Source organism: Limanda limanda, chromosome 21, assembly GCF_963576545.1.
Source record: "Limanda limanda chromosome 21, fLimLim1.1, whole genome shotgun sequence".
Lineage (NCBI taxonomy): Eukaryota > Metazoa > Chordata > Actinopteri > Pleuronectiformes > Pleuronectidae > Limanda > Limanda limanda.
Genome location: NC_083656.1, coordinates 499,125 through 522,500, shown reverse-complemented (window position 1 = coordinate 522,500; position 23,376 = coordinate 499,125). Strand labels below are relative to the sequence as shown.

Genomic DNA, 23,376 nt, shown 5'->3' with positions numbered 1-23,376 from the left:
TCGAGGAGAACTTCCTGCCTCAGTACAAACCATCTTCTCTGAATTTCATGTCTTGCTCCTCTGCACCAGCAGCTCCCTGTGGCCCAGAGGTGTGTGTTTTCATATTATATCTGATATCTCAGAATACCTTCAGGGAATTTCATCAAATTTGGCACAAACTTTCCCTTGAACTCAAAGAAGAACTGGTTTGATTTCAGAGGTCACAGTGACCTTCAAACAACCACAGGGTGGTGACTCGATATCTGTCTTCTGCAGTTTGGTGAGTGTCAGCTGACAGGAAACGTGTTCAGCTTCATGGAGCGCCGGACGCTCTGCAGGGTTATTGATATTCTTCTTCTCTGACCTGGTGTCTGAGCTTCTTGAGTTAATGTTTGTTTGTTCTTGGCTCTGCAGCAGATTTGTGATTAATTTACAGAAGCAGGAAATGACCCGGTGTCCTCACCTGTCTCTGCATCTCGTGTCTGTAGTTGATCTCAGCAGCTTGAGTCACCTGACAACCTTCCACCGCCGTGTTCCACCTGCTGCTGAAATCTTCACTGATCCTGTGTGTGTGTGTGTGTGTGTGTGTCTGTTTGTGTGTGTGTGTGTGTGTGTGTGTGTGTGTGTGTGTGCAGGTAAAACAGGAGGGGCCATCCTCCGGTGGCTCAGCAGAAGATGGCATCACATGACTGCTCCTGACCGTCCCGTCCTGCTGACACGGCAAGTTTCCTTTTTCTTTTACTGTCCTGTTGCCGTGGTTACAACTGGACACGTGTGGCATCAAAAGATCAGAAATGTACGGAGCTATAACGAAGCCTTGAAAGTAAAAACACTCAAGTTGAAATCAGAGAAATGTCTGTTGTGGATTTGATGAGACGTTATAAACTAGATGACATTCACACATGAATGAAGACGATTGGAGTTGTCTTAATAAAAGGAAATTAAACATCTAAATATCATCTCAGTTAAGCAAAATATTTTAAATTACAACAAACCTGTTGAATTGATAAACTCCACATCCAACAGGACTTTGTGAGAGTTTCACTTTTCTCTGTCGAACCATTATTCAGTAAATAACTTCCTTATAAAATACAAACACGTCTTCAGCTGAAGTCAAACTGCAGCACCTGTTTGTTAATGAACCAGATGTTGTTTCCTGCAGCTTCCCGCCCAGATGTGTCCTGCTCCTGGTTCCTCTGCTGCTCGTCCTCATCGGTCAGCTTCACATCCTCATCATACATGTCATGTTTGCAGCTTTCAGACTGTGAGCTTTTCTCTGGCTCCCTCTACAGGCCCGTGTTGGTTCGGCCTCGCCGGCCTACAGTCCGTCCTCGCAGCTCTAAACCTCACAGATTGGACGAAGGTGGTCTCCGACGTCCCCCCTCTGTCCTCCATGTACAGCTTCATGTCCTCACAGAGCCCATCAGCAGAGACCGCTGCAGAGGGGTCGGGGGAGGAGCTCTATCCTCGACCGCCACCAGCCGAGGAGGTAGCGACGCCACGTTCAGCTGGTAGAGCGAGAACGTTCCATGTGGAACTATTTACCTCCGAGCGTTTCAGATCCATCTCTTTAAATCCAGATTTCATTGTTTGCCAGGAGGAGTCGGCCCGGCTGGTCGACCTGGAGCGGAGCCTGACGGAGCTGTGGCGGCGTGTGGAGGCCGCAGGTCAGCAGGCGGAGCAGAGACACGGGGAGGTTCTCCAGCTGTACGCCGACCTGCAGCAGCGGCAGGTCTCTGCTCAGAGCGGCGAGGACGACCTGCAGCAGCGGCTCAGCAGCCGGATCGACCACGAGCTGACGGAGCTGAGGAGGCGACTGGACGAGGAGCGACAGGTCAGAGAGCAGCAGGTCAGGATGTGGTCATTAGTTTTCTTTTCATTCATAGTTATTTATAATCAAGTTTATGGTTAAACTGTCAAATATCAAAGCTCAGAGAGAGTTCAGAGGCCGAACTGTAGATTGGATGATTCCGAGCAGGTTGGGAGCTGAGCATGATGGGAGATGCGTTTGTCTTCCTGCGTTTGTCTTCCTGCGTTTGTCTTCGTGTGTTTGTCTTCCTGCGTTTGTCTTCCCGCGTTTGTCTTCCCGCGTTTGTCTTCCCGTGTTTGTCTTCCTGCGTTTGTCTTCCTGCGTTTGTCTTCCTGCGTTTGTCTTCCTTTGTTTGTCTTCCCGCGTTTGTCTTCCCGCGTTTGTCTTCCTGCGTTTGTCTTCCTGCGTTTGTCTTCGTGCGTTTGTCTTCGTGCGTTTGTCTTCGTGTGTTTGTCTTCCCGCGTTTGTCTTCCCGCGTTTGTCTTCCCGCGTTTGTCTTCCCGCGTTTGTCTTCCCGCGTTTGTCTTCCCGCGTTTGTCCTCCTGCGTTTGTCTTCCTGCCTTTGTCCTCCTGCGTTTGTCTTCCTGCGTTTGTCTTCCTGCGTTTGTCCTCCTGCCTTTGTCCTCCTGCGTTTGTCTTCCCGCGTTTGTCTTCCTTTGTTTGTCTTCCTGTGTTTGTCTTCCTGCGTTTGTCTTCCCGCGTTTGTCTTCCCGTGTTTGTCTTCCCGCGTTTGTCTTCCCGCGTTTGTCTTCCCGCGTTTGTCTTCCTGCGTTTGTCTTCCCGCGTTTGTCTTCCTGCGTTTGTCTTCCTGCGTTTGTCTTCCCGCGTTTGTCTTCCCGCGTTTGTCCTCCCGCGTTTGTCTTCCTGCGTTTGTCCTCCTGCCTTTGTCCTCCTGCGTTTGTCCTCCTGTGCAGACGCAGCAGCAGAGTCTCTGGTCTGGTCTGGATCAGCTGCAGCTGCTGGCGGCTCACACGCAGGTGAGAGCTTCGACCACAGGTTGTTCATCATGAGACTCGCTCCTCGGACGCAGTGACAGGTGGACGATGTGTTTCAGGAGGATCGGTGGAGGCGAGAAGCTGCGTCCGTTCCACAGTCAACGCTTCCTGCCGCCATCAGGTAAACAACTAGGCAACGTGAAGCTGAGGAAGAGGATGAAAACACAGAGTAAAGATGTTCCTCTTTTCTAACTTCCTTCAGCACGGGTGTGGACCGTCAGTCCCACGACGGCCTGCGGGCGGAGGTAGCGAGGCTGGAGGCGGCTCTGGAGGACGTGAGGCGGGAGGTGGACGCTCTGTCTGGGTTCAAGGAGCGTTGCCAACAACTGGATGGAGTCCAGCAGACGGTGAGAAGAGAACAGTTCTTCAGCCGGGAGGTTCGACTCTTTAACCTTTTTGAATCTCTTCCTCCGGTCAGATCTCGGAACAGGTCTCGGTTCAGGTGCGCGAGGAGCTTCGGGTTCTCGTGAACGGGAATCGGGTGAGAGCGGCGGGCGGAGGAGACTCCGACAGTCTCCCAGAGTCGCTCCTCCAGTGGCTGTCGCAGCAGTATGTCAGCAGGGCTGACCTGCAGGTGGCGCTGTCGACTCTGGAGCGCAGCCTCCTGCAGAACATCAAACTGCCGCATGGCAACGAGGAGGTCGCAGAGAGCGTCCTGCAGACCCCCGGGGACACCGTCCTGCAGACCCCCGGGGACACCGTCCTGCAGACCCCCGGGGACACCGTCCTGCAGACCCCCGGGGACACCGTCCTGCAGACCCCCGGGGACACCGTCCTGCAGACCCCCGGGGACACCGTCCTGCAGACCCCCGGGGACACCGTCCTGCAGACCCCCGGGGACACCGTCACGCCCGAGGTGAGGGGGGGTTCGGTCTCAAATGTCGTTAAAAAATCTTTCCTTTATTCGGGATCAAGACCCTTTGAAAGGAAAAGTTTGTTCAATCGTCTCCGTCATTCAGAGTCTCGGGGTCAGATTCTTTAGCTAGCAGCAGCTTAGCGTAGCATAGCGCCTGGGAACGGCTAGCCTCGGCCTCTAAACAAGCTCAGCGACGAACTGCTTTGTGGTTCTGCTGCGTGAGGTCGAAGCTGACACCAGCCAATCAAATCCCACATATGCTAACACATGTTGTGACGTCAGAATGAGGCTAAGGAAGCTGCACAACACAGATTCTCTTTTTTAAACATTGCCAGCTAGCGTAGCAAGTTAGCCTATGAGCCAGGAAACTCATCATGATGCCATTACACGTGTCACTAGCGCCAACACAATGCATATGTGAGTCCTTCATACGCCTGGAAGATCCTCAACTCACGTTGACTGTTATTGAAGTGACGGTTCTGTGTGATGACGCTTCTCTCGACGCCGCTGAACCTGCTGCTGACTCTGTCTCGTGGTTGTTAGTTTTGTTAAAGCATCAGAACTGAGGAATGAGACAGATTCATATTTGCGTTGTTACGGTGATTTTCATGTTGTGGACGCTGGACAAACACGTCTCTGTTAATCCGGTTTACTTTGCTCAGAGGTGTTTTCCCAGGTTCCAGCTCTTGAAAGTTAAACAAGCTTTGTGTCGTCTCCTCCAGGAAGTCCACGTGATCGTGAAGAACGCTCTGCGGCGGTTCTCCCAGGACCAGACTGGCCTCGCCGACTACGCTCTGGAGTCTGGAGGTCAGGAGAAGCTCGGTGGTCGTGTCGCACCCGTAACGTTTATATTTATTTATTGTCAGAAAATCTCAGGTTAGTAAGTAAGAATAAAATTATACGACGAGTCAACTCCACTGCACAGACATTAAGCTAAAATATCTGATAGGAAGGCTGCCATCATGTGGTGGTTGTGTGTCTGTGCAGTCGTGCTCATGGAGCGGCGCGGTGGTAAAGCGGTTCCGTCCACACATGTATATCCATCATGACGTCTCAGACTGTTTTTACACATCGAGTAACTCTTTAAAACCCGGTGGTTCGGGAGCTGCGATGTCGTCCACATTCATTTGAGTTTACTAACATCTGCATTCCTGCAGGGGGCAGTGTTGTGAGCACTCGCTGCTCCGAGACGTTCGAGACCAAGGCGGCGCTGCTCAGTCTGTTCGGACTTCCTCTCTGGTATTTCTCTCAGTCTCCTCGAGTTGTCATCCAGGTAACATCTGTTCATCAGCTCTGTTCCACACGAGCAAAAACTAATATACACAAGCGTCATCATCTTTCTTCTTCACGCCTGATGAACGCCGCCCTGCTGTCTTCCTGCAGCCGGACGTCCATCCTGGAAACTGCTGGGCGTTCAGAGGCTCCACCGGTTTCCTGGTGATCCGTCTCTCCATGAGGATCCTCCCCAGCGCCTTCTCCATGGAGCACATCCCCAAAGCCCTGGCGCCCAGCGGCGCTCTGCACAGCGCTCCCCGAGACTTCAGCGTCTACGTAAGAGTCAACGCCATCGCCAGCGCCCTGTCGGAGATTCTGCTTCTTACTGAACGCTTTGTTTCAGGGTCTAGATGACGAGCAGCAGGACAGAGGGAAGCTGCTGGGAGCGTACACGTATGACCAGGATGGAGAAGCTCTGCAGACCTACGCCGCCACGGTGAGTTTCCTGTTTACCCAACATGCATTTCAACTCAGAAAGAAAAGGCTAAAAATAGTTGTCTGTTTGATCCTCGATCTCAACATCAGTGAAGTTCTGACAATTATTGAAGGAGTGTTTTCCTTCCAATGATTCAAGTATTTAAATGAACAACTGTCTATTTTGTTCTAAAAACGTTTTAACTTGAACTTGTTTAATCTTTTACTTTTTGCGACGGTTGAAAATCTCATTGTGATGCTGGTGAGTCAACAGCTGAGGAAGCCAAACTTTATCTGTGACTTCACTGCACTCGTATCATAATGTTTCTGTTTCAACAGGAGGAGAACGATCAGATGTTCCAGATCCTGGAGGTGAAGGTTTGGTCCAACTGGGGCCACGAGGAGTTCACGTGTGTTTACCGGTTCAGAGTGCACGGCTCGCCCAGCGGCGTCCGACGACCACGCTCACACACTCAGTCAGACTGAGGGTTTGAATTGAAGCTGTGCTGCTCGCTGCTGATTGGCTGCTGACTGTGCCTGAGCATCCACGCACTTCAATTTCAAGTGGATGTTGTTGATCAAAGTCTCGACAGTGACGGTAGCCCCGCCCCCTTTAGGCGTGATCCGAGCGCCGTGGCTTTCCTGTGGAGTGACGACACTTTGACGACTTTGAGTTTTCTGTCCATAGTTATTTTTATATCTGCGTTGTTTTGTATTTGTGGTTTATGGGTTTTTATCTTTGCCTTTGTCACACAGACAGTTTTATAGGATCAGCTCATATTCTGTATCAACACATCTATGAACATGTTTTAATTGTTCCTCCTGTTGACGCTTTAATAAACTATGATTTTACCATGTGGCCTCTGAGCAGATTAATGCACTCGGATCTTTCAGAGTTTCAGGAAAATACATTTCTTTAAGTTTCAGTTGCACAAAGAAATAATTTGTCAGTAGAAAATAACGTTGTTTGTTTAACACAGAAAAACCAAAATCTCTTCAGGAGGAAACGTCAGCGTCGGTATAAACGAGGAAAAACCTGATTCCTGTTTTAGAGAACTTGAATAAATGTGTTTTTTTTACTAGAAAATAAATGATTGGATAATCTGATCCAGAGCAGCACATTAAATCATGACTGTTCAAATCTGCTCCGATGAACGTACAGAGCAGATAAATATCAATAAAGAATATTACACTCTACTGCCAGGACCTGAACCAGAGCCCGGACCAGAGCCCGGACCAGAGCCCGAACCAGAACCTGAACCAGATCCTGAACCAGATCCTGAACCAGATCCTGAACCAGATCCTGAACCAGATCCTGAACCAGATCCTGGACCAGAGCCTGCACCAGAACCTAGACCAGAGCCTGGACCAGAACCTGAACCAGATCCTGGAACAAAACCTGAACCAGAGCTTGAACCAGAACCTGAACCAGAGCTTGAACCAGAACCTGAACCAGAACCTGAGCCTGAACCAGAGCCTGGACCAGAGCCTGCCTTCTCACTCAGAGGGGGCGTGTTCTCCCCATGGCGTGCAGCATGTGTCTGCAGGTCAACTGGTCTGTTAGTTTTCTGAGGCCGACACAAGAGGTTCATGTTCATTGTGTTGAACGTGTTGTTGCAGTGATGTTGGCAGTGAGGGTCACACCCAGGGGGGGGGGGGTAGTATGAAGGAGAGTTTTCCTTCCAATGATTCAAGTGTTTAAATGAACAACTGTCTATTGTGTGTGTATAATGTGGTGTGAACGTGTTGTTGCAGTGAGGGAGAGTCGAGGGTCACACCCAGGTTCTAAAAACGTTTTAAATTGAACTTGTTTAATCTTCTACTTTTTGCGACTGTTGAAAATATCATTGTGATGCTGGTGAGTCAACAGCTGATGAAGACAAACTTTATCTGTGACTTCACTGCACTCGTATCATTATGATTTATTAGATCATGATCATTTATGTTTCAATAACATTTGACAATCGTGTCTTTTTTTAATCTGTTCCATTGCTAAGATATAAAAATGAGATTTCACTTTTTTGTGACAGGAATTGTTAAATGTCTTTATTATATCATATTTGTTTAGTTTATTATACATTTATCACTGAATCCTTTTATTTGACAAACCTCAAATGTAAGAAAACAGTCAAAACACTTTGTACAGATCTCGTGTTAATTCTGAACGTTTTTTTTCTATTCTAATCAAATTTCTTCTGATGTTTTTTCCAGAATCAGAAACAAAGTCTGACATATTTATAATATTAGTAATTTTTAATCTGCATTTATGAACAATATTGATCGATGATCAGTCCACGTCCATCTGTATAGTTTATATTCTCTCTTTTTTTTATAAAATACATTTTTATTTATCCCACACACATGCACAAACATGCACAGACACACTCATGCAATTGAGGGAAATGTAACCTCTGCTTTGAACCCATCTGGTGCAGGACACACAGAGCAGTGAGCAGCCATGTACGGCGCCCGGGGAGCAGATGTTGGGGGAGTAAGGTGCCTTGCTCAGGGGCACTAGACAGGGTAGGGAGAATCCTCTTGGATTTTTGGACAGATCAATCCAGGTTCGTCTTTTTGTTGTTATTCCATCCACTGCTCTGTGCATCTTCGTACCGCACAATGACGAGATGCTTTTTCAACTGATCGGACACTTTTTATAACTTTTAACCGCACTTCGGTCTCTTCGGATCACTGGGAGCATGCCTGCAACACACGCCGGCTTTGTTTACACCCGCGACCAGCTGATGGCCCTGAGGCACACAGCCCTCTTGGCCGGAGAGAGACCCACCATCCCAGAGGAGCTGAAGAGGAGACGGCGAGGCTGCAGAGCGGGACTTAAACGGAGGATGGAGAAGAGGAAGTTTAAGACTTATAGAACACTTACTTCACATCATATGTGTGTTGTGCAATAGGAGTAGACTTGACGTTGGCTAATTATTAATAATCATGAAATATGATTATTTCATGATGATTATGAAAATTATTTATTAAAAATAATTAAAAATTATAAGGCTATCACTTAAGAATAGTAAAATAATTAATTAGAAATGATGAGGTTATCCATTAAGAATAGTTAAATAATTAATGAAAACAATAAAACTATCAATTAAGAATGATACAATCTGTAATTATTACTTATCGTAGCAGGGCACCACCCTGATTACAGGGACCAACAATCAATCTATAAATATCAGTCTCATTTGATAAATGTTAAATTAATAATCTCAATAGTTAATGTTAATGATTATATAATAAACAATGAAGGGTTTTAAGTTCGAGCACAGGCTATCATAATCCAGCTGTATTCACACACATATGCACAAATAATCACAGAATACAGATACTTTAATTACAAAAGCATTTATTAAAAAGGGGAAATTAAGTTAATGTTATTTAATGATTCATCATTTTAACAAACTCCAATATTTCAAAGATAACCGCATCAGCAGCACTTGTCACAATTCAGAAACACATGCGAAACCTATGGTTTATGTATGTCTGTCTGTGTGTGTGTGTGTGTGTGAGAGAGAGAGAGGGGAGTGGCAATGACGTATGACGCAGTCACGTGGTGACGTGGTCTGGTCACATCCAAGATGGCGGCCGATAATGATTCAAGGAATTATTAGGGCCGAAAAACTCTCAAAATGGTGGTGACTACAAACAAAATGGCGGCGCTGCTTTGGAATTTAGAGCCAGAATGGAGGGCGGGTCTAGAGATGAATAATCTTCTATGGCCACCGGACCACGTGTAAGACACAAAGGATGAGGTAGAACAAAGGATTATTTGTCCTAGCTTAGCTTTGGCGTCAAAATGGCGGCGAGATGCGTTCAGGCCCTCTAACTATAGATTTAACTATGTGACGTGAACTGTATAAATACAGATCGGAACATGTGTGTAGGTAGGTTTAGGAGAAAAGAGAGAGAGAAGAGAAAGAGAGAGCATGCCAGGAAATATCAAAGAAGCTCTTAAAAACACTGCAGAGACAAGTTTTACAATCACTCTAGCACTCAGCACCCAAGCGGCGTTGTGTGCTGAGGTTTGACCGGTAAAGTCTCTGTAAAGTTGGTCAGACGGTCACAGTGCAGCCGGAGACGCTTCGTCGCGGCGCTTAAACACTGTAACAAAGCCGGAACCCCGGAAACGGAAGTGCCGGCTCGTCACGGCTAAAAATAGGAGACACAGAGGTCCCATAAACAAATACACTCAAATAAAGACAAAACGCTAAGTATTAAAACTAGTCTCTGCCCAGACAAAATAGCCTCTTACTGTGACCGTGGTTTCGTAGGGTGCATGCGCGTTCCGCGCGAATGTCCCGGACATCCATTGAAAAAAACTCGTGGTCTCTCAAGCGGGGCTCCGGAGCTTCTCGTGGGGGCCCGGAGCTCGGCGCTGGACCGGAAAGGGAGCGGATTTTCTCGTGCTGCCTTGGACGGAATGAAACTTCGTCTTCTTCTGTGGCAGCGGAGATCGTGTTGCTGTACAGGAACGGAGTGGATTTTCTCATACTCCTCCGCGGAATTGAACGTCGCGCTTCTGCAGGGAACGGCTGTGGGGGAAGGCGTCTGTCGATCGTGTGGGAAGAATAAAAAGTCCGTGGGCAAAATGTCTGAGCTCACCCGCGAGTGAATTTCCTGTTAGGTCTTCCAAGTTAAAATAGCAAAAAAAGTTCTATCAAAATAAAACTTCGACTGAGATAAAAGGAAGAGAATTAAAATGAATGGAAACAAGCATTTGTGATTCGCTCCCTATAGCAACTAAATCATCTAGATAGACCTGGAGAGGTCTGGAGAGGTCATCAGCGCAGGGAAAAAAGCTGAAACAACAGTAGTTCTCGCCTCCTTTAGTTACTGGGTTATCTGGTCAGGCCTGGGGAGGTCTAGTTGCAACGTCAGTACAGGAAAATGCCAACGTTTTCTGTGAGTTCAGCTGTTTTGTTCCACCTGAGGAGTTCCTGCCTCCTCAGGAAGTGGTCATGGGCTTCAGTTGGCTCTCAGCCAATGGAATGTCAGGGTAACAACCTTAGTGGGCGGGGATTCGACCTCAGTGGGCGTTTTAGAGTCACGGTGGGGGTCCCTGAAGGAGCCCAGGAAGTGCCCCCCCCCCCCCCAGGAGAGGCTCCACGTTGTCTGAGGAAGGTGTGAATTAAGAGTGAAAACTGGTTGAACTGGTTTCAGCTTGGCCTACAGGCCGCAGTTTTATTGCCCTTTGTCTGGAGGTCAGATCTCAGGACTTCACCCCAACATGTGATATGTGTTAATATAAACCATATTGATATTATATATCATTTTATACAATAATATTGTCTTTTGCACACTCTGTCTACATATTCTTACACTCATAGTATATTATATTATCTATTGTATAGTCAAATATTTATACCTCATATCATATTATATCATACTCTCTGTATATTCTTTGTATATATAAGTCTATATACACATATTTATACATGTGTACATGTTATTAATATTATTATATTTACTATTATTATTATATATACTGTTGCTGCCATTATTACTATATACTGCTATTATATTTGTATAATTACAATCATATATAAATATATATTATGTTATATTATATACTATATATACTGTACTATTTTTATATACTGTCTAATAATAACATTACCATCATATCATCAGTACTATTACCATCCTCTTGCCACTGCACCTTATCTACCTATTTATCTTGTGTTTCTGTTTTTATTCTTTTTACCTCAATATTTTTTATTTTTTTATTTTATTGTAATGTATTTTATTGCATTCACATATACCGGCTGCTATGACGACTTAATTTCCCTTCGAGGATGATTAAAGTAATCTATCTATCTATCTAATGCAGCTAACCATTAACAGTAGCATTGGTTCATGTTGTATAAAACACGTAGCTGAGCTGAGTCCACATCTGGTGACGTTAGGGACCCGCCTTCAGTTGAGCGTGTTTGGAGCGATTAGTTGAACAAACATGTTTTTATTTGAACGTACGTTGTTCTACTCAAGCGTTTACGACTCTTTAACATAATATTTGTTTTTCTTCACTATCCGTCCAAAATAAACTTTTTCTTTATTTCATTAAAGTAATTAGGTGAGGGAGAGTCGACTGTCGAGGGTCACACCCAGGTTCCTAGCAGCCTGGGGGGGGCGGGGGAACTCGTGGTTTGTTGACATATGAGACGTCACAGATTCATGTGCAGATAAAAGACGTGAAGGAGAAACATCAGTTCATCTGTTTCCTCTGAAGGTGAAGACGTCTCTTCAGTTTGACTCAAAGGTGAGTTCACACAGGTGAGGTGAGACAGGTGAGGTGAGACAGGTGAGGGGAGACGGGTGAGGTGAGACAGGTGAGGAGAGACGGGTGAGGAGAGACGGGTGAGGAGAGACAGGTGAGGGGAGACAGGTGAGGAGAGACAGGTGAGGAGAGACAGGTGAGCAGAGACGGGTGACGAGAGACAGGTGAGGAGAGACGGGTGAGGAGAGACAGGTGAGGGGAGACAGGTGAGGAGAGACAGGTGAGGAGAGACAGGTGAGGGGAGGTGAGACGGGTGAGGTGAGACGGGTGAGGTGAGACAGGTGAGGGGAGACAGGTGAGGTGAGACAGGTGAGGTGAGACAGGTGAGGTGAGACAGGTGAGGTGAGACAGGTGAGGTGAGACGGGTGAGGAGAGATGGGTGAGGGGAGACGGGTGAGGGGAGACAGGTGAGGTGAGATGGGTGAGGGGAGACGGGTGAGGAGAGACAGGTGAGGGGAGACAGGTGAGGTGAGACAGGTGAGGTGAGACGGGTGAGGAGAGACAGGTGAGGAGAGACAGGTGAGGTGAGACAGGTGAGGTGAGACAGGTGAGGTGAGACAGGTGAGGGGAGGTGAGACAGGTGAGGTGAGACGGGTGAGGTGAGACAGGTGACTTCACTCATTGGTTGACTGTGTTTTTGTTTTATTTTCAGATTCAGCAGAAATCTGTTGGTGATGGAAGTTTCCTGGACGCTGGTGAGAGGAAGAGACCAGAAGGTGAAACTATATACAAACACTAACCAGACAGGGCACCTCTCTCTCTCGCTCACTCGCTCGCCCCCTGAGCGTCCTCTCTCGACCAGGGGGGGGGCAGGCCCTACCTGTGATGATCCCTTCACAGAGTTTGACTTCCTCTAGAGTCAAGTTTGATCGTCTTCTCGGCGTCCGCCAGGTTATACCGTGGTCTACTGGTGTTCAGATGCACTAGTCCATTGCTATTTGTGTGTTTTAAGCGTGTGTCATACATGTTGTCATACTCCACTCAGGGAACATGTAATCTTCTGTTGTGTTGTTGTCCAGAAGTTTGTGAGTCGTGGCTTTGGGGACAAACTATGTGGATCTTTATCTTGATAAGCTCCACCTCTGTTGACTGTGGCCACACCCCCATGACTCAAGAGGTCAAAGTATTGAAACATCTGCTCTGTTCCAGATGTTTCAGGTGGTCCTCCTCCTCCTCTTGGCTCCGGCGCTGACCAGCTGCCGTGTGGCTGAGTTTCCAGCTGACTGCAGCCAGGTCAGTGAGGTCGGAGGTCAGCAGCAGAGCGGCCCCTACTCCATCTACCCTGCAGGAGAGAAGCTCGGAGTCCAAGTACGTTCACACGTTTTTATTATTGGACAGAAACACGTTCACCTCTCATACGTAGAATCATTAAAGCAACATGTCACTGATACTGATCAACAGCGCCCCCTGCTGCCACATGAGGGGATTGATTCCTGCTGAATCTTGGAGATAAACTCTGGTTGTTAATAACTTCAGAGAGTTTCTAACTGATCTCAGTTCAGCTTCACTCTTCAGCTGCAGCTGCTTGAGACAGGTTGTGACTCTCAGTCAGTTCTTCTCTCAGGAGATGGAACCCACTCAGCAGGGGGGGGGGACCCACTCAGCAGGGGGGGGGGGGGACCCACTCACCGGGGGGGGGGGGACCCACTCAGCAGAGTCACAGAGAACAGACGCTCAGGGAGAGAAGGAGGAAACTTCCTCTTGTTCTCACTCACACATCAGACTCTCTCTCATCCAGCTGCTGCTTTCAGGAGGAAACGTTTGAATGAAGTAGATTCCATTCTTGCCATGATCACTGGTATCAGATGAATCTCTGGGCTTCTATTGGTCAGTGTCACCGAACGTGTTGGAAGTGGAAAAGACGAGAGTGAAACATTAGAGTTGATCACATGTGTTGATGTGTTGCAGGTGTACTGTGAGATGAGTCCAGACCAACCAGCCTGGACAGTGAGTATTTTTACTGACTTTCAATAAACGTCAAATCAGTCAGACTCATAATCCTCTGTTTACCTGCTCAGGTGATTCAGACCAGGATGGATGGAACCGTCAACTTCTACCGGCCCTGGACTCAGTACAAGGTCGGCTTCGGTTCGGTGACAGGAGAACACTGGCTCGGTGAGAAGTGGAACCACAAGAACAGCTGAGAACCTGACTGTTAACACACAACCTCCTTCAACTGTGTGTGTGTGTGTGTGTGTGTGTGTGTGTGTGTGTGTGTGTGTGTGTGTGTGTGTGTGTGTGTGTGTGTGTGTGTGTGTGTGTGCGTGTGTGTGTGGTCACAGGTCTGGACAACCTCCACTATCTGACCTCAGGACCCACGAAGTTTGAGCTGCAGGTGGACATGGAGGACTTTGAGGGAAACAAAGCGTCTGCACATTACAGGATCTTCTCCGTCGACTCTGAGTGTAACGGATACACTTTGACTGTGTCTGGATTCACAGATAAAGGAGCAGGTAAGTGAGTGTGTGTGTGTGTGTGTGTGTGTGTGTGTGTGTGTGTGTGTGTGTGTGAGTGAGAGACATTTATCATTAATCTTCTTTCATTTTAGAAAATAAAAAAATGTTTTTTAGTTTTTGTTCTTTTCTTGAGTCAAAAGAAAAACTATTAAAAATCTTTTCCATGGACACTTCTCCTGAGAGACTGCATCGAACTGATAGACAGAGACAGACAGAGACAGACAGAGACAGACAGAGACAGATAGAGACAGATAGAGACAGACAGAGACAGATAGAGACAGACAGAGAGAGACAGAGACAGATAGAGACAGATAGAGACAGATAGAGACAGACAGAGACAGACAGAGACAGACAGAGGCAGACAGAGACAGACAGAGACAGATAGAGACAGACAGAGAGAGACAGAGACAGATAGAGACAGATAGAGACAGATAGAGACAGACAGAGACAGACAGAGACAGTTAGAGACAGACAGAGACAGACAGAGACAGACAGAGACAGTTAGAGACAGATAGAGACAGACAGAGACAGACAGAGACAGACAGAGACAGATAGAGACAGACAGAGAGAGACAGAGACAGATAGAGACAGATAGAGACAGACAGAGACAGATAGAGACAGACAGAGACAGACAGAGACAGATAGAGACAGACAGAGAGACAGAGACAGATAGAGACAGATGGAGAAAGACAGAGACAGACAGACAGAGACAGACAGACAGAGAAAGAGACAGATAGAGACAGATAGAGACAGACAGACAGAGACAGACAGAGACAGATAGAGACAGACAGAGAGACAGAGACAGATAGAGACAGATGGAGACATGTTTCCTTCAGAAAAATCCCTCGTTCATTACAGATATTTTCAGTCTATGACACTGTGTCTTCTCTGTGTCTCTGTAGGAGACTCCATGACGGGCCACAGTGGCATGAAGTTCTCCACCTTTGACAAAGACCAGGACAAGTGGTCTGGTAACTGTGCCTCAGCCCACATGGGAGGTTTCTGGTACAGCGGATGTCACCATGCAAACCCGAATGGGGTTTATCGCTGGGGGCAGGAGAAGACTCCCTATGCTGCTGGAGTCATATGGTACACTTGGAAAAACACCCATGACTACTCTGTGAAGTCCATGGTCATGAAGGTCCGTCCTGTGCAGCCTAAGTAACTTTCCAGGAGCAGCAGCAGACACATGTTTATCTGTCTCAACATCTGTCGCCTTCATCAGTCAAAGTCAAATGAAATCAAACGTTTGAACCCTGATGTTAATCATCGCCTTCTGCATGTCCTCAATAAACCAGACGCAACAAATCTGATGTGAACATTTGTCTTTGTCTCATGTGTCTTTTCATTTGTTTCATATGTCCCATGTGTGTCATGTGTCTTGATTGTAATAGTCCATATATATATCAATTTCAAAATACAAAGAAATAGACCAAAAGATTTAGTCTTGTCATTCACAATTTCACAATGCAATGAAATAAAACGTAACTTATTTGAAGACGACATAAAAATGCATGTCGTCGTCTTAAACTTGAACACAGGGAAAATGCATAGGGCACTCTCTAGACCAGTGCCGCAGTTTTCCACATCTAAAACAAGCGTCAGTTCTTCTACGTCCTCTTCCCCTCCATTGACCTCTCCCTCTGCCGCGGCCTTGTGTCTGATACGCCGCCAGCTGCGCCATCTGTAGCTCTGTAAACTCTTTTCTTACTGTTCAAGAGTTTTTTCAGCATTGGTGGCATGTAACTCGTTCTTCCCGAGATTTGCAGACTCCCAAGCGATGCAGGTTGTTTTCACCATCTCACTGATCTCCGGTCTGACGCCATGGATGAAGCGATCCCTCAAGTGAGCTTCCCACGGGGTGATAGGATTCTGTCGCCCCGTGGCATTCGGCCTCTCGAGGCCACTATTTGCAGTTTGGACCTCTGAGAGCCTCTTCAGGTGTGCTTCTGAGTGTGAGCTGCCGACCACTGAGTGCTATAGGCTGGAGGGCTGTCTTTCCCCTCTGCTGCAGGGAGGTCGAGGTCTGGGTAAAGTTGAGAGACGGCTGGAACTGCCGCTTGCGCCGTCTGCAGCGGTGACGGCCGAGCGCTCGGCGGGTCCTCATGCAGCACCGCTGCCGGCTGTGATCGCCGCTTTGGCGGAGGTGAGTCGAGATCAGGATCTAAGTGGAGGTCAGTAACTATTACTGTCATTAGCACTTCCTGTCATTAGCACTTCCTGTCAGTAGCACTTCCTGTCAGTAACTCTTCCAGTCAGTAGCACTTCCTGTCAGTAGCACTTCCTGTCAGTAGCACTTCCTGTCATTAGCAGTTCCTGTCAGTAACACTTCCTGTCAGTAGCACTTCCTGTCAGTAACACTTCCTGTCAGTAACACTTCCTGTCAGTAGCACTTCCTGTCAGTAACTCTTCCAGTCAGTAGCACTTCCTGTCAGTAGCACTTCCTGTCAGTAGCACTTCCTGTCAGTAGCACTTCCTGTCAGTAACACTTCCTGTCAGTAACACTTCCTGTCAGTAGCACTTCCTGTCAGTAACTCTTCCAGTCAGTAGCACTTCCTGTCAGTAGCACTTCCTGTCAGTAGCACTTCCTGTCAGTAGCACTTCCTGTCAGTAGCACTTCCTGTCAGTAGCACTTCCTGTCATTAGCAGTTCCTGTCAGTAGCACTTCCTGTCAGTAGCACTTCCTGTCAGTAGCACTTCCTGTCAGTAGCACTTCCTGTCAGTAGCACTTCCTGTCAGTAGCACTTCCACCTCGTCATCACTGCTCCTCCTTAAGAGGAGTTTCTGTTACTAAGCAACCAACTGCAGAGGAGACATCTACTTCCTGTTTACATCACATGACCATGTATGTTAATGGTCACATGACGTGTGTTTGAGTGTCAACGGAGGTTGTTTTAGAATAATAACCTAATTGTGGGAGGAGCCTGATTTTTCGAATGACCTTTTCATCACATGACCGTCTCAGCTTCCTCTTTTGTCGTGTGTCTGTCAAACGCACTGAGCTCACTGCTGACACCTACAGGTGACGACTGTAAGGAGACGCAGCTCTCGGAGACGGACGCCGTCCCCTCGTCCTCGAGGTCGTCTCTGGCGCCCTCTGTGTTGGGGCTGATGCGGAGCGCTGCTGTTTTCACAGGTTCTGAGTTACACATTTTACTTTCACATTATTTCTTCCTCTGGATTTTTTTCGTCTTATTTGTCGTAACGTGCGTTTGTGAATCAAATCAAAGTCCGGAGGCTCTTTCACTTCCTGGTAAATGACCCACAACTCGAGGAGAACTTCCTGCCTCAGTACAAACCATCTTCTCTGAATTTCATGTCTTGCTCCTCTGCACCAGCAGCTCCCTGTGGCCCAGAGGTGTGTGTTTTCATATTATATCTGATATCTCAGAATACCTTCAGGGAATTTCATCAAATTTGGCACAAACTTTCCCTTGAACTCAAAGAAGAACTGGTTTGATTTCAGAGGTCACAGTGACCTTCAAACAACCACAGGGTGGTGACTCGATATCTGTCTTCTGCAGTTTGGTGAGTGTCAGCTGACAGGAAACGTGTTCAGCTTCATGGAGCGCCGGACGCTCTGCAGGGTTATTGATATTCTTCTTCTCTGACCTGGTGTCTGAGCTTCTTGAGTTAATGTTTGTTTGTTCTTGGCTCTGCAGCAGATTTGTGATTAATTTACAGAAGCAGGAAATGACCCGGTGTCCTCACCTGTCTCTGCATCTCGTGTCTGTAGTTGATCTCAGCAGCTTCAGTCAGCTGACAACCTTCCACCGCCGTGTTCCACCTGCTGCTGAAATCTTCACTGATCCTGTGTGTGTGTGTGTGTGTGTCTGTTTGTGTGTGTGTCTCTGTTTGTGTGTGTGTGTGTGTGTGTGCAGGTAAAACAGGAGGGGCCATCCTCCGGTGGCTCAGCAGAAGATGGCATCACATGACTGCTCCTGACCGTCCCGTCCTGCTGACACGGCAAGTTTCCTTTTTCTTTTACTGTCCTGTTGCCGTGGTTACAACTGGACACGTGTGGCATCAAAAGATCAGAAATGTACGGAGCTATAACGAAGCCTTGAAAGTAAAAACACTCAAGTTGAAATCAGAGAAATGTCTGTTGTGGATTTGATGAGACGTTATAAACTAGATGACATTTACACATGAATGAAGACGATTGGAGTTGTCTTAATAAAAGGAAATGAAACATCTAAATATCATCTCAGTTAAGCAAAATATTTTAAATTACAACAAACCTGTTGAATTGATAAACTCCACATCCAACAGGACTTTGTGAGAGTTTCACTTTTCTCTGTCGAACCATTATTCAGTAAATAACTTCCTTATAAAATACAAACACGTCTTCAGCTGAAGTCAAACTGCAGCACCTGTTTGTTAATGAACCAGATGTTGTTTCCTGCAGCTTCCCGCCCAGATGTGTCCTGCTCCTGGTTCCTCTGCTGCTCGTCCTCATCGGTCAGCTTCACGTCCTCATCATACATGTCATGTTTGCAGCTTTCAGACCGTGAGCTTTTCTCTGGCTCCCTCTACAGGCCCGTGTTGGTTTGGCCTCGCCGGCCTACAGTCCGTCCTCGCAGCTCTAAACCTCACAGATTGGACGAAGGTGGTCTCCGACGTCCCCCCTCTGTCCTCCATGTGCAGCTTCATGTCCTCACAGAGCCCATCAGCAGAGACCGCTGCAGAGGGGTCGGGGGAGGAGCTCTATCCTCGACCGCCACCAGCCGAGGAGGTAGCGACGCCACGTTCAGCTGGTAGAGCGAGAACGTTTCATGTGGAACTATTTACCTCCGAGCCTTTCAGATCCATCTCTTTAAATCCAGATTTCATTGTTTGCCAGGAGGAGTCGGCCCGGCTGGTCGACCTGGAGCAGAGCCTGACGGAGCTGTGGCGGCGTGTGGAGGCCGCAGGTCAGCAGGCGGAGCAGAGACACGGGGAGGTTCTCCAGCTGTACGCCGACCTGCAGCAGCGGCAGGTCTCTGCTCAGAGCGGCGAGGACGACCTGCAGCAGCGGCTCAGCAGCCGGATCGACCACGAGCTGACGGAGCTGAGGAGGCGACTGGACGAGGAGCGACAGGTCAGAGAGCAGCAGGTCAGGATGTGGTCATTAGTTTTCTTTTCATTCATAGTTATTTATAATCAAGTTTATGGTTAATCTGTCAAATATCAAAGCTCAATTTCGTTTGATCAGTCGGGCAGAAGAAGATCAGAGTGTAAAACATGAGAGTTCAGAGGCCGAACTGTAGATTGGATGATTCCGAGCAGGTTGGGAGCTGAGCATGATGGGAGATGTGTTTGTCTTCCTGCGTTTGTCTTCCTGCGTTTGTCTTCGTGTGTTTGTCTTCGTGTGTTTGTCTTCGTGTGTTTGTCTTCGTGCGTTTGTCTTCCTGCGTTTGTCTTCCTGCGTTTGTCTTCGTGTGTTTGTCTTCGTGTGTTTGTCTTCGTGTGTTTGTCTTCGTGCGTTTGTCTTCCTGCGTTTGTCTTCCTGCGTTTGTCTTCCCGCGTTTGTCTTCCCGCGTTTGTCCTCCCGCGTTTGTCTTCCTGCGTTTGTCTTCCTGCGTTTGTCTTCGTGTGTTTGTCTTCCTGCGTTTGTCTTCGTGCGTTTGTCTTAGTGTGTTTGTCTTCGTGTGTTTGTCTTCCTGCGTTTGTCTTCCCGCGTTTGTCTTCCCGCGTTTGTCCTCCTGCCTTTGTCTTCCTGCGTTTGTCCTCCTGTGCAGACGCAGCAGCAGAGTCTCTGGTCTGGTCTGGATCAGCTGCAGCTGCTGGCGGCTCACACGCAGGTGAGAGCTTCGACCTCAGGTTCACTGTTCATCATGAGACTCGCTCCTCGGACGCAGTGACAGGTGGACGATGTGTTTCAGGAGGATCGGTGGAGGCGAGAAGCTGCGTCCGTTCCACAGTCAACGCTTCCTGCCGCCATCAGGTAAACAACTAGGCAACGTGAAGCTGAGGAAGAGGATGAAAACACAGAGTAAAGATGTTCCTCTTTTCTAACTTCCTTCAGCACGGGTGTGGACCGTCAGTCCCACGACGGCCTGCGGGCGGAGGTAGCGAGGCTGGAGGCGGCTCTGGAGGACGTGAGGCGGGAGGTGGACGCTCTGTCTGGGTTCAAGGAGCGTTGCCAACAACTGGATGGAGTCCAGCAGACGGTGAGAAGAGAACAGTTCTTCAGCCGGGAGGTTCGACTCTTTAACCTTTTTGAATCTCTTCCTCCGGTCAGATCTCGGAACAGGTCTCGGTTCAGGTGCGCGAGGAGCTTCGGGTTCTCGTGAACGGGAATCGGGTGAGAGCGGCGGGCGGAGGAGACTCCGACGGTCTCCCAGAGTCGCTCCTCCAGTGGCTGTCGCAGCAGTATGTCAGCAGGGCTGACCTGCAGGTGGCGCTGTCGACTCTGGAGCGCAGCCTCCTGCAGAACATCAAACTGCCGCATGGCAACGAGGAGGTCGGAGAGAGCGTCCTGCAGACCCCCGGGGACACCGTCCTGCAGACCCCCGGGGACACCGTCCTGCAGACCCCCGGGGACACCGTCCTGCAGACCCCCGGGGACACCGTCCTGCAGACCCCCGGGGACACCGTCCTGCAGACCCCCGGGGACACCGTCCTGCAGACCCCCGGGGACACCGTCCTGCAGACCCCCGGGGACACCGTCCTGCAGACCCCCGGGGACACCGTCCTGCAGACCCCCGGGGACACCGTCCTGCAGACCCCCGGGGACACCGTCCTGCAGACCCCCGGGGACACCGTCACGCCCGAGGTGAGGGGGGGTTCGGTCTCAAATGTCGTTAAAAAATCTTTCCTTTATTCGGGATCAAGACCCTTTGAAAGGAAAAGTTTGTTCAATCGTCTCCGTCATTCAGAGTCTCGGGGTCAGATTCTTTAGCTAGCAGCAGCTTAGCGTAGCATAGCGCCTGGGAACGGCTAGCCTCGGCCTCTAAACAAGCTCAGCGACGAACTGCTTTGTGGTTCTGCTGCGTGAGGTCGAAGCTGACACCAGCCAATCAAATCCCACATATGCTAACACATGTTGTGACGTCAGAATGAGGCTAAGGAAGCTGCACAACCCAGATTCTCTTTTTTAAACATTGCCAGCTAGCGTAGCAAGTTAGCCTATGAGCCAGGAAACTCATCATGATGCCATTACACGTGTCACTAGCGCCAACACAATGCATATGTGAGTCCTTCATACGCCTGGAAGATCCTCAACTCAGGTTGACTGTTATTGAAGTGACGGTTCTGTGTGATGACGCTTCTCTCGACGCCGCTGAACCTGCTGCTGACTCTGTCTCGTGGTTGTTAGTTTTGTTAAAGCATCAGAACTGAGGAAAGAGACAGATTCATATTTGCGTTGTTACGGTGATTTTCATGTTGTGGACGCTGGACAAACACGTCTCTGTTAATCCTGTTTACTTTGCTCAGAGGTGTTTTCCCAGGTTCCAGCTCTTGAAAGTTAAACAAGCTTTGTGTCGTCTCCTCCAGGAAGTCCACGTGATCGTGAAGAACGCTCTGCGGCGGTTCTCCCAGGACCAGACTGGCCTCGCCGACTACGCTCTGGAGTCTGGAGGTCAGGAGAAGCTCGGTGGTCGTGTCGCACCCGTAACGTTTATATTTATTTATTGTCAGAAAATCTCAGGTTAGTAAGTAAGAATAAAATTATACGACGAGTCAACTCCACTGCACAGAAATTAAGCTAAAATATCTGATAGGAAGGCTGCCATCATGTGGTGGTTGTGTGTCTGTGCAGTCGTGCTCATGGAGCGGCGCGGTGGTAAAGCGGTTCCGTCCACACATGTATATCCATCATGACGTCTCAGACTGTTTTTACACATCGAGTAACTCTTTAAAACCAGGTGGTTCGGGAGCTGCGATGTCGTCCACATTCATTTGAGTTTACTAACATCTGCATTCCTGCAGGGGGCAGTGTTGTGAGCACTCGCTGCTCCGAGACGTTCGAGACCAAGGCGGCGCTGCTCAGTCTGTTCGGACTTCCTCTCTGGTATTTCTCTCAGTCTCCTCGAGTTGTCATCCAGGTAACATCTGTTCATCAGCTCTGTTCCACACGAGCAAAAACTAATATACACAAGCGTCATCATCTTTCTTCTTCACGCCTGATGAACGCCGCCCTGCTGTCTTCCTGCAGCCGGACGTCCATCCTGGAAACTGCTGGGCGTTCAGAGGCTCCACCGGTTTCCTGGTGATCCGTCTCTCCATGAGGATCCTCCCCAGCGCCTTCTCCCTGGAGCACATCCCCAAAGCCCTGGCGCCCAGCGGCGCTCTGCACAGCGCTCCCCGAGACTTCAGCGTCTACGTAAGAGTCAACGCCATCGCCAGCGCCCTGTCGGAGATTCTGCTTCTTACTGAACGCTTTGTTTCAGGGTCTAGATGACGAGCAGCAGGACAGAGGGAAGCTGCTGGGAGCGTACACGTATGACCAGGATGGAGAAGCTCTGCAGACCTACGCCGCCACGGTGAGTTTCCTGTTTACCCAACATGCATTTCAACTCAGAAAGAAAAGGCTAAAAATAGTTGTCTGTTTGATCCTCGTTCTCAACATCAGTGAAGTTCTGACAATTATTGAAGGAGTGTTTTCCTTCCAATGATTCAAGTATTTAAATGAACAACTGTCTATTTTGTTCTAAAAACGTTTTAAATTGAACTTGTTTTATCTTTTACTTTTTGCGACGGTTGAAAATCTCATTGTGATGCTGGTGAGTCAACAGCTGAGGAAGACAAACTTTATCTGTGACTTCACTGCACTCGTATCAGAATGTTTCTGTTTCAACAGGAGGAGAACGATCAGATGTTCCAGATCCTGGAGGTGAAGGTTTGGTCCAACTGGGGCCACGAGGAGTTCACGTGTGTTTACCGGTTCAGAGTGCACGGCTCGCCCAGCGGCGTCCGACGACCACGCTCACACACTCAGTCAGACTGAGGGTTTGAATTGAAGCTGTGCTGCTCGCTGCTGATTGGCTGCTGACTGTGCCTGAGCATCCACGCACTTCAATTTCAAGTGGATGTTGTTGATCAAAGTCTCGACAGTGACGGTAGCCCCGCCCCCTTTAGGCGTGATCCGAGCGCCGTGGCTTTCCTGTGGAGTGACGACACTTTGACGACTTTGAGTTTTCTGTCCATAGTTATTTTTATATCTGCGTTGTTTTGTATTTGTGGTTTATGGGTTTTTATCTTTGCCTTTGTCACACAGACAGTTTTATAGGATCAGCTCATATTCTGTATCAACACATCTATGAACATGTTTTAATTGTTCCTCCTGTTGACGCTTTAATAAACAATGATTTTAC

At 48.3% G+C, this 23,376-nt stretch overlaps 3 protein-coding genes across 6 annotated transcripts in view; all 3 read left to right on the top strand.

The window, feature by feature from the left end:
• LOC133027381 (SUN domain-containing protein 2-like) overlaps positions 1-6,488 on the top strand; it is a 10,464-nt gene extending 3,976 nt beyond the window's left edge. For 3 of the 4 annotated variants that reach the window (XM_061094373.1, XM_061094371.1, XM_061094372.1), the window contains 13 exons: positions 615-699; positions 1,142-1,194; positions 1,272-1,468; positions 1,577-1,828; positions 2,704-2,766; positions 2,844-2,905; positions 2,987-3,131; positions 3,203-3,640; positions 4,363-4,447; positions 4,798-4,913; positions 5,024-5,191; positions 5,259-5,351; positions 5,669-6,488. In XM_061094373.1, the coding sequence (XP_060950356.1) occupies positions 615-699; positions 1,142-1,194; positions 1,272-1,468; positions 1,577-1,828; positions 2,704-2,766; positions 2,844-2,905; positions 2,987-3,131; positions 3,203-3,640; positions 4,363-4,447; positions 4,798-4,913; positions 5,024-5,191; positions 5,259-5,351; positions 5,669-5,815 (1,904 nt within the window). In that variant the 3' untranslated portion in view covers positions 5,816-6,488. The remainder of the gene's footprint in view (positions 1-614; positions 700-1,141; positions 1,195-1,271; positions 1,469-1,576; positions 1,829-2,703; positions 2,767-2,843; positions 2,906-2,986; positions 3,132-3,202; positions 3,641-4,362; positions 4,448-4,797; positions 4,914-5,023; positions 5,192-5,258; positions 5,352-5,668) is intronic. The other variant, XM_061094369.1, reaches the window with a different exon arrangement.
• Positions 6,489-8,028: 1,540 nt separating this feature from the next.
• On the top strand, positions 8,029-15,390 carry LOC133028123 (microfibril-associated glycoprotein 4-like). Its single transcript, XM_061095318.1, has 7 exons — positions 8,029-8,144; positions 12,274-12,337; positions 12,771-12,929; positions 13,530-13,568; positions 13,640-13,736; positions 13,904-14,074; positions 14,980-15,390. Exons 1-7 carry the CDS (start codon positions 8,029-8,031, stop codon positions 15,240-15,242), a joined length of 909 nt encoding a protein of 302 aa, XP_060951301.1. The 3' UTR covers positions 15,243-15,390.
• A 511-nt stretch (positions 15,391-15,901) lies between these two features.
• LOC133028122 (uncharacterized) lies at positions 15,902-23,376 on the top strand. Its single transcript, XM_061095317.1, has 16 exons — positions 15,902-15,922; positions 16,092-16,251; positions 17,043-17,213; positions 17,959-18,043; positions 18,486-18,538; positions 18,616-18,812; positions 18,921-19,172; positions 19,798-19,860; positions 19,942-20,003; positions 20,085-20,229; positions 20,301-20,834; positions 21,557-21,641; positions 21,992-22,107; positions 22,218-22,385; positions 22,453-22,545; positions 22,863-23,376. Exons 1-16 carry the CDS (start codon positions 15,902-15,904, stop codon positions 23,007-23,009), a joined length of 2,352 nt encoding a protein of 783 aa, XP_060951300.1. The 3' UTR covers positions 23,010-23,376.